The sequence below is a fragment of the Stegastes partitus genome, unplaced genomic scaffold, assembly GCF_000690725.1.
Source record: "Stegastes partitus isolate 25-593 unplaced genomic scaffold, Stegastes_partitus-1.0.2 Scaffold2149, whole genome shotgun sequence".
In the NCBI taxonomy this organism is placed as follows: domain Eukaryota; kingdom Metazoa; phylum Chordata; class Actinopteri; family Pomacentridae; genus Stegastes; species Stegastes partitus.
This window is the reverse complement of record NW_007579880.1, coordinates 1-10,921: the sequence shown is the minus strand read 5'-3', so window position 1 is coordinate 10,921 and position 10,921 is coordinate 1. Positions and strand designations below refer to the sequence as shown.

At 40.5% G+C, this 10,921-nt stretch overlaps 1 protein-coding gene across 1 annotated transcript in view; it reads right to left on the bottom strand.

The window, feature by feature from the left end:
* The window catches only part of LOC103374124 (kinase suppressor of Ras 2-like), a gene marked incomplete at its 5' end in the record, with an annotated part of 23,250 nt that extends 12,640 nt beyond the window's left edge, over positions 1-10,610 (bottom strand). Inside the window, 3 exons of the mRNA XM_008304160.1 lie at positions 4,173-4,534; positions 5,542-5,590; positions 10,541-10,610. Coding sequence (XP_008302382.1) covers positions 4,173-4,534; positions 5,542-5,590; positions 10,541-10,610 — 481 coding nt within the window. The remainder of the gene's footprint in view (positions 1-4,172; positions 4,535-5,541; positions 5,591-10,540) is intronic.
* Positions 10,611-10,921: the final 311 nt, after the last annotated feature.

Here is a 10,921-nt window from a genome sequence, read left to right as displayed (position 1 = left end):
GGATGGATGGATGGATGGATGGAGAAAGTGGACGGATGGATGGATGGATGGATGGATGGATGGATGGATGGACGGATGGATGGATGCCCACAAACAGGACTACAATTTCTCCTTTCTGAGACCCTTCATTTTAATTCCAAAATTTCAACTAACCTTTAAAAAAAAATCTGCCCCTGGATTCTGGATTCCACCTGTAACACTGACACATTCCCGCAAATGGCAGCGTTCAGCGTAATAGCTTCTTGAATGCTCCCTTTTTTAAATGGTCAATGTGTTTTGCCTCACTTTTAACCCAAAAAACAAAAAAACACACGTTTTCCCGAAAAGTTCACGAAGGGGAGCGAATCAGCGAGTTAGCGCAGTTTGAGATGTTGTCGGAGGATAAAATGTCTTCGCCGTGGAGTGAAACGTGAGCCCACTGTGTGCCGGGGTGAAGCTGTTTCGCTGCGTTTTGGCTCGGCTGTGTCACATTTCTGGAAGGGCGCCGTTAATAGACAGCTCTACAGCCACCCCCCGCCTCACACTCGAAGCCTTCCACCCCGACTGTGCCATGCAGGTGACCACCAAAGCACCTGAAGCCAACGGTTCATGCATATTCATCCTGAACAACAACCTGACAGCAGCCACATTTTTTAGTAGCTGTCCCCCTCCCCCCCTTTTTTTCTTTCTTTCTCGCTCGACATAGAAATGCAGCCTTTATATAGACAAGGAAACCAAGAAAAGCAATCCTGAACATCACCTCTGTACTTTAAAATGGAGTAATTACACCATTTACGTGGATAAAAACCCTGCAGGAAACATCACAGATGACCCCGTGCTCGGCAAAAATCAATCCGCAGTCAGTCGTGACACAGGAAACAATCGAAGAACAAAGAAGCAATCAATATTTATGTTCCCACTTAATGCAACCCGAAACCCGTCATCCTTAATAAACCAACAACGCCTCGTTTTGGTGTAATTTTTACGGCTGTGTCACGTTGCACGTTTTTTCTTTTTTTTTTTTCTTTCATTAATTTGATCGAAGCAGGAGAGTATTGGAGAAAAACAAAGCCACCTGTTGCACTGACATTTTGATATTATTTTCAACAATCAGCACCGAGGATTTCTGAGAAGCAGCCAGCTCATCTGTCAGCTCCCCTGCACTCACAGCAATTTCAGCTGGCATCCAGTCCAATCACGCGTCTCAAAAATCATACAATCGGTTATTTGAAACGTGCCACGCAGTAAACGTGACGGAAATGGAGTCATGTTTTACACGTTTATCCTAAAGCATTTTAAAAGCTTTAAATCTCTCTTTTTTCTTTTCAAAACAGAAAAGAAACAAAATAAAAAGGTCATTTTGTTTTTTTCCAGGAGAGATGCAAATATACAATTTTCATATTAGCTCTGCTGCTTAATGAGCACACTCCTTGTGATGCTCTTTAACAAAAAACGAAACCCTGTCTTCTTAATAAGTGAGAAAATATTCACTAAATACTGCCAAAGTGTGAATGCTAATCCCTGAGATAATTAAAGGTGTTCGCTAGGTGAGAACTATCACTCACTCCGACCCTGCATGCTCGCTTTATCTGCTGTCAAGCTGGAATTCGAGACAAATGCGCCATTGCTGTGAGGTGTGGGTGGCTTGTCTATTCAGTGGCAGTAGCAGCCTGTTCTAATCACAACCTCCTCATGTTTTATTCTCAGCTGGTCTAAACACGTTGTCCCATAGGGGGCCGGATCTGTGCCACAGGACGAGGACCGACTGTGGAGACGGCCAAGCCACGGGTTCACGGGCAACGCTGACCGTGAACACTTTCAGGAGGTTCAGTGAGAAAGAAGTGATGAAGAGATGACAGGAAACTAATGAAAATGCCCTTTTTAAACGATATTTTTTCAGATTCATCTCCAGTTTCTCTTAATCTAGAGCACCTACTTTTATTTTTAAACTAACTATTTTAAGCTATTTTCACCATTTTTGATCAGTGCATGCTTTTCTGTTCTGTATACAGTGTTAATCAAAAGCATTTGGCAATAAACTCCCAACTTTCTGCTTATTATGCAATGCAAATGTGTCACTTTTGTACAACTTTGTACAGTTAAAACATGGTTATTTCAATTTCTGTTGCAATATTTCATACGATACAGATATTCCTGCTACTTAAACAGTCACAACGTAAAAATACAGTTAATCTACTTGTGTGACTACTTGAGAAATAACTATATTTGTAAGAAAATATATTCCTGCAGCGTAGTCACTCTTGCATTGGTGAGATTCCACTTGTGTTTTTCCTGCAGATACATCTGTGAATATTCCTGTATTCTCTCTGTGCTGAACTGCTTTTTACAGTTGCAATAGACTTTTCATTTGTTTTACAGCATGGTGTTTTGTTTTTTATTGCCTTCTTTATGTAACATTAGCTGCATGTTCACACTTCAAAACTGGAAAACTCTCCTCAAGAGTCACGATGCATACTAAAATATGCTTCATTTTTGAGTGCGCTGCTGATAGACACTGTTGTCGGTGCAATTATCAAGGGAACTACAGGTGCTTTGGAAAAAAAATAAAACATAAACTGCAAACGGAGGAGAAACAGTATTATTTCTTCATTGTGGCACAGTTTGATTAACCCTCCGAACCCCAAAGTCAGTTTTGAAAATTGCCCAAAATTGCATCACTTATCAAAACCACGAAAGACCAAAAAAAGAGAGATTGAATCGTAATATTTTCAGATTTCTGATGGTCTTTGAACTATTCATCTGTGATGTTCAGACCGTCAGAACCAAATTCAAGCTTAAAATGATGATAATTCATCAAAATTACTATGTTCAAGTGTCTCATTTAAAAAAAAGAAAAAAAAGAAGAAGACAGAAGCCAAAATTGTACCATTTACTCGAACCAGATTCTGTTAAAAAGTAAAAACTTGAAGCATGAAGTCATTAGTGGAGTTTTATGGCTGAACTGCAGCTTGTGTTATGCAGACCAGACAAGAGAAAAGTGTGGAAACAAATGAAAAATATCTCCAGCATGTGGTTGTTTTATTTTTCAGTATTGGTAACATCTCTGGGCTGCACGGTGGCTCGGTGGTTAGCACTGTCACCTCGCAGCTAGAAGACCCCCGGTGAGGACATCTGGGATCTTTCTGCGTGGAGTCTCCATGTTCTCCCCGTGCAGCGTGGGTTCTCTCCGGGTTCTCCAGCTTCCTCCCACACAGTCCAAAAACATGTTGAGGTTAATTGGTGATTCTAAATTGTCCGTAGGTGTGAATGTGAGTGTGCTTGGTTGTCTGTCTCTAAGTGTAGCCCTGTGATAGACTGGTTACCTGTCCAGGTGAACCTGCCTTCACCCTGAGTCAGCTGGGATAGACTCCAGCCCCCCATGACCCTAGTGAGGATTAAGTGGTGTATAGGTAATGGATGGATGGCCACATCTTTGGACACTTGGAAAAATTTAAAAATTTAAATTCTGGTCAAAATTTCTGTATAAATGTTTCATTTCAATTTTGCCAAAATAAAAACAAAGCATTTGCAAAAAACACATTTTGTAAAGAAAAAGTAACAAATCTGCACTCCTTGCAGCTGTGAAGCGATCAGTGACTCAGCTTGGACCCGCAGTCACATGTCAATAATTCAGGGACTTTTTAGCTGAAGGAACTGCAGGCTGTATTATACTGACTATGGGAACAAATAAAAATGTTTTAAAAATACATATTAATTCATATATTGTGCACAACAATTCTTGTTTTGGGATTTTTTTTTTTTTTTTTTTAATAAATACATTTTAAAAAATCAACCTCCGTTTTTTCATTTTGCATGATTAATTACATAATAACTCTGAAGACATTTCCATGTTCTCTCTCTCCTTGTAGACATTGTTGTGCTTTCCATAGAGCTGCAGCATAAAATGAGTCCACAGCAGAACAAAGGTGACTGGAGCAAAAAATGACAAGAAACTGTTTGGGGTTCAAAGGGTTAAAGTGTTTCAAAGTGTGTTTTAAATGTGTTCTAGGCACTGGATGTTTATTTCTGTACTAAACAGAAACACAGGATACCGTAAAGTTTGCATATAGTACATATTAAACAAAATTTGATGAGTGAATTGACCCAAAATGTTGTTTAATGTCGTGCTAAAGTTCAATCTACACCACCTGTACCTCCCAGCTTTCTGTGCAACACAATCCGTTAACTCTCACCTGGTGATGATGGCCAGATGCGGCGGGCTCATGCAGGCCCCCATGAACAGCACCACGTTCTCGTGGCGGGTGTTGCGGTAGGCCATCACCTCGCGTTTGAAGGCCTTCAGCTGGTCCTCGTTGTCGCGCTCGATGTCGATCAGGCGGATGGCCACCTCGCCGTGCCACCGGCCGTGGAAAACCTTGCCGAAGCGACCCTTGCCGATCATCTCTCCGATCTCCAGCTGCTCGAAGGGGATGTCCCACTCCTGCAGGAAGATGCTGGTCTGGCTGGCCTTGCGCGGGAAGTTGCGAGCCGACAGGAGCGACAGGTTCATCTCCTCGAACTCGTCGCCGGAGTCCTCGTCGTTGCCCTCCTCGTTCTGTGATGAAGCAGATTAAACCGTGCTTTAGTAGTCGTAAGCATGCATTTGACAAGTGATTAAAATGCTCTTACATGCATCAAAGATATGGTGTTAGAATATTCCTCCAAGATATGGAATGCACATATTTTGACATTCAGCAGATAATTACAATTTACTACAACCTTCTTTAAAATACATTAGAAAGGAGTTCTTCATGCATTCCAGTGCCTTTTTATTTATTTATTTTTTGCAGAACTTTAGATCCTTTCTGGCATCCAAAGTTGCACAGTAGTGTAAAAATATCCATCAAATACAAATATATACCTTAGGAGGAGTATCGTATTTTAGCTTTTGTGTTTCTGGCAACAGCAAATATGTACTCAGCACACTTTTAATCATAAAAATGCTCTGACACACATGAAAAATACACAGAGGTTGCTTTCATATAAATATTTTTTTTTTCTTTGGCTGTGCACACTGGAAATACTGACTGCTGTTTGGACAATTACCAATAAAAGATAGAGAGTTATGAAAAGAGAGAACAACCAGAGGCAAAAAAAAAAAGAAATAAATACAAAAGATTTATTCTGATTTGATTTTAAATATTATGTACCGCAACAGTGAAAATGACCCATTCAGAGATGCCTGCTGGAATTTCATTCAAGGCAATCTGCATCACATTTTCTCAAAATATATCATTGTTATAGAAACAGCGATGACGAGCGGCGAAGATGCCTCTTTCCCCCCCGTTTGCCGCTTTTGACGCATAACTCACCTGGAGGCTCCCCAGAGAGCCGAGGCAAATTAAGCTAAATGAGAGAACAACGCAAATGACTGCGACAAGTGACGGCGAGAGCTGCGTTTTGTCTTCATTTGGATTCACAAGTAATTTCACACTGACTGATTACTGACACAAAAAAAACAAAACAAGGAGAAGTAAAGCAACGCGATGAGTGAAAAACCAACATTCAGGTACAACGAAAGCATCACAAAGGCTGCACTTGAGAATCAAAGGAAGGACTCACGTCTGATGTGGGTTCGACTTCGATTTGAAGTAAAGGGTTGCCCTCGTTCCTAAAAAGCAAAAAGAAGATGAAATTAATCCACGAGGAAAAACGTAAACAAAGACGACCTCCTTTTGCACATAATTCAGGTTTGTTTGGTTTTTTTTAAGTTATTTTTTTGGCCTTTGTGCCTTTATTGGATAGTGTTAGTGATAGAGAAACAGGAAAGTAGGGAAGAAGAATGGGGGGAGGACATGTGGAAAAGGGTCATGAACGGGATTCAAACTCATGACCTCCACATCAGGACTGTAGCCCTGCACATGGGACACCAGCTCAACCAGGTGAGCTATAGCGGCGCCCATAATGCAGCTTTTTAAACAGCATTTAGGTTCTTTATTGTCTTAATAGAAGATAAATGATCATATGGATCCTCACAATGTGGCAGTGATATGTCTAAAAAGAGTGATTGAGGATAACTGTGATGTTTTCCTTAGAAAGCTGCTGAGCTCTCTGGGACTAGTGATTGTGAAATAAAAGTGTGTTATGCTGGTGGTGGTTAATGTACCCGTCAGCCGCCAGCAGAACTGAGGCAGAGATGAGGCGTGGGCAAAGGAGGTTTCCAGGTTTTATTTTTCTAAAACTAGCAGTCATCAGCCCTAACTGACTTATCAGATTTGTCAGATTCTGTGACTCTTGCTCTGGAGGTTTCTTTTCTTCAGAATCAGAATTTGTTGGGTTTTTTGTTGTTTTTTTTTAAAGCAGGAATCTGACTTGGTGTTTTGGTGTAAAACAGTGGGACGCTGACGGGTAGAGACATTTCAAAGAAGGATAAAAGTTTGTTTTGAAAAAGAAGCAAGTGTTGCAGGTTAAATAAGCAGTGAGTGTTACAAGACAAATAAAAAGCAAGTGGAGCAAACCCACAGTATAAAAGTGAAGTAGAAATATTCACAATGTGCAGGAAGTTGTTCCTCTGAGAATGTGCTTAGATTACATAGTAAATAGTGTAAACCACTTGAACTGTGCAAAGGATAATAATAATAATAATAATCCCATTTAAAAAGCTGCATGTTGATGTCATGCACGATGGGGGTGCAGCAAGTAAACAGACTTTGACCAAACCCTTGAAATGATGTTTTGATTTTTAAGTAATTTGCACTAATTTGGTGGTAAAGCTTCAACTGGAATCCCAAAACCCACCAGTGGGTTTAAAAGGCACATTATCTATATTAAAAAAATAAAAAATAAAAAATCAGCCAAGATTTAGACCATTTATTATCACCAGAAACTGTAAAAACTGAAAGAATTGATGGATTTTCCACTTCCCCATGTTGCAAATAAACCAAACCTTCGGTCAAAATTACTTTATACAAGTTTCATTGTTAAAATGGCAAAAATAAAGTTTTGCAGAAACCACATTCTGAAAAAAAAATAATAATAAATTCTGCACTCCACTCCAACTGTGAAGCTATCAGTAACTCGACTCTTTTTTTTGTTTCCTTTTTTAAAATTATTATTTATGGCATTATAACTATTTTATGTTGAACAAAATACTTTTTCTGACTCGTATTTCCTTGTAGCCATAAATGTGCTTTTTCCACAGAGGTGCAAGATTTTATATTGCAGTAAAACTGATGAGCAAAAAAAGGAAAAACAAAAAACACGTAGAAACTGCTCGAGTTCAGAGGTCTAACTGGGACTTTTGTGGCTGCGTATTAATTTGCTTGATGGAATATGTCGTATTGTCACTGCACTGAATTTTGAAAAAGTGGAGGCATTGATTCTGTTCTAGAACAGTTAATCCTGATATATATTTTTGTTGTGGTCATATATTATTGCAGAGTTACAATTTAAAACACAATTGAGGTCTTGCTGTGTGTTATAATGACAGCAGCCACTTCAGTAAATGTTCATTACATCCAAACGTTGCCTGTTCTGCTGCAGCTCTTTCTCCTTCTACTCAACCGAGCAGATTACTCATTGATTGCACCTGTGTCTGATACCTTTACGAGGTCCGCAACCCCGAATCTGTGAGCGCCGACGAAGACTCTGAGGAGACCGAAATATTTGCCGTTGAGCTCAGTGATCCCTTTCGTGCACAAGAGCACTTCTGCACAATGGAATAAATATGCTGCAAAGAGTATTGTGACCTCAGCGGCGTGGCTTGATATCACAGCTGTCTGACACCTTAGTTTGTGTAACCTTTTCAGTCCGCTTACACCAGCGACGAGACATCTTGTTGATGCAGAATCCCCTTTGTTACACACAAGGTCCTTTATTGAGGCCATTTCAATGACTATGAGATGAGCGATTTTCACGGTACCTCTATTACATTTGCTCAGTTTTCCGTTGCCAAACCTTATTTGATTATTATAAAATTGTGTTTACCTTTTTGGTTGATTTTTATTGCATTATCTTGCATTTCCAGGCTTTTGTTTCTCAGTTATTTTCTTGTCCAGATTACACTGGAAAGACCCAAAGACAGGCTTTTATGGAGCAAATCGCCTCTGATGGCTCCACAAGTGGCAAAAGCACCTTGATTCCAAGACTAAAAATGTGAATGGATGAATGTAAGAGGGGACAATCCTAATTACTGGCAGCCTTCATTGATTCTCATTTTTAATTTCACAGATTTTGTGAAACTTCAAATCGTGTTTGCACCCTGAGCCCCTATTAATTTCTGACCCCAAGAATGGACCTACACAGGGGGTGCCAGTGGCGCGACATAAACGAACCCATTTCCCTCATTCAACCCGTCCACCTCTGTGCACATAACTGGCTGTGTAACATCAGTGTGTAACCTCTCACAACCTTTCTGTGGTATATTAACACCGGTTCGCAAAGCAACTCCCGGACTCCGGGCAGAGACCACAGGTGAGGCAGCGTATAAAATAATGTGATTCCTGTGGCGCCAAGGGCCCCTACCACCGGTTCGATTTCTGCTCTAATGAGGGAATCCTGCAGGGTGTTGGGGTCTGAAACAGGCCCTCATTAACCCTGGGATGAGGCCATTAAGGCTGGAGAAATCTGCCAGCTGCCACTGCAAGAGCATACAAAGATGTGAGTAAGGAGGGACAATAGCCTTAATTAAATCAGAGGAATATGGATTGTGCAACTGCGCTAATGTATTCACATTCGTCAAAAGGCAGAGAAGGGCCGTGTGAGCGTGAGAAAAAGGGAGAAATAGTAAAACAGTGTAATTGTGCTCGTGCAGATAGAGCAACTGGAAGGAGTTTAGAAACACAAGGCTTTAAGTTGTGTGTTTTCACCGCTTTTTAAAGAGATTTTTATACATTTAGCGGCACGTGACTGCCCAAAGCAGGCATAAATAGAAGTGTATGCATTTCCTTAGCTCTCCGGAAGCAAAGGTGAATGCTGAGATGCTTTTATTGACCGATTCCAGCGGAAGAAATTCATATTTCGCTCAAACAAGTCAGACTGCTGCCATAAACAAGAGCACTCCTTTAAGCAGTGGAGTTCATGTAAAAACCTCATGCCTTTTGATAATATCCTTCAAGTTGGCCCTGAAATCATTTTTCTCAAGGCATAAACAGAATTTTAGGACACAAAGAATGCATAAAAATGCCATACAAGACGTCCCTCTACATCCTTTAATGGGAAAAAATCCAAGATATTCCCCCAGAAGGAAACAAAAGCGGATGATTCTTCTACTAGCTTGATCTGACAATATATTCATTTAAAGACTGTTTCTGTTGTTAAAAGCTAAAACATGGCCAAAGAAAAAAAGTTTTTCTGCTGTACTGACATCATCATTTTGATACAGGTTAAACTATGCTTGTTGTGTCGGCAAAAAAAAAGAACGATTAAATTCAAGGTTTTGGCTGTGACAGACCCAAAGGAGTTGTGATTGTTTCAGGCTTGACAACAAAACAATCGATGTTTCATGGTGAGATTTTACATCAATTTGCTAAAAACCTTGGCCTCAACCATCTTTCTATGTGTCCACCCACCCAGTAAGTACATACAGTATATTTACAAAAGCCTTTTTACAGTATATTGCAATAAAAATGACAAAGTGATCCACTGGCTGCACAGCTGCAGCTCAATCAGCCCCAGATGTGCACATGCAGAAGTTTTGGAGCCCGTATTAATCGGATCCTCTCCGGTCAAAAATGCACGCATTTATGCAAAACCGACTGCAAAGTTTTCCAGTTCGATGGCTGAATGTGGTCTCAAGATACAGGAAATAATCTTTTGTGTTACATTATAATGATTATGATAATGAATGTAAACCTCAAACAGCCCCTGTTCTATTCAAACACGTATGGAGCCGTATTTGTAGTCCCGCATTATCCACTGATTCCTATTATTTCCACAAAATTGCTTCTTACTTTTCATTTATCTCAAAGCTGGCAGCTGCAACAGGAATGTGGCCACAAGACGACGACTTACATTAAAATGCAGATGTGTGACATGCACAGAACAGCTCCTCACACATCAGTTCATGACGTCGTATCGCTTGCTTTTCCCTGTCTCAGAGATCATGTTGATATTTAAAAAGGAATAAAATGAACCCTGGCATTATCAGCTATTGATTAATCCATTACAGTCCAAGGGTATTTCATCACAACTGACCATCTGGCTATAGATGGAGGTTCTCCTGCGTCTGTTTCTTGTGATAGATTGAGATCCTAATCTAATTAACATCTGGGTCGAAAGGCATCTCATCACTAATCCTCCTCTTCCGGTTGTTTCCCCATGACCACTGGCTTCCTCAAAGAGCCAGTGAAAATCCACTTGGCATCCCAAGTGTAGCGTGAACTAAAGGCCATGCTAACATTAGTCTCTGAGTAATCGTCATGTCGTCCCTCGCATTGAAATTGTCACCCAAATATCCGTGCTCCAATAAGTTTGACTTGGCCTCTGACCAGCAGCCACAGATAGAAAGAGAAAGAAGAGGGAGAAAGCATGCAGATGAGAGGAAGATGGACAGACAGAGAGAAGATCTGTGGTACTCTCTTTAAATGCAGTTCAAACTCGCTGTGTGATGGTTTCTACTCACCCTGGCTCAGACAGGACAGGGTGCAGAATGACCTGCGGTGCTCTGCTGGGGGGAGCCTCTGGAGCAACATCTGGAGACACCAAACCAACAGGTTAGTACCAAACTTCCCAAAGTATTAAATCATTTTAAACACATATTATGCTTTTTATGTTTTAGAACACAAGTGGGAGATACCTAGTCATAGATAGGACACTAGTTAGTATATGGAAAACAGAAACTACGAATGGATGAAAGAACTGGTGTTTGAGTAGCATAATGCTCAGTTAACTAAAGGTAAATCCTCCCACTGTTGCTCATAGAAGAGATTCAAATAAATACAGACACAAACACAGGTACTGTGGGAAATACGACTTAAGCAGAGTACAACCTGAACACGTACCA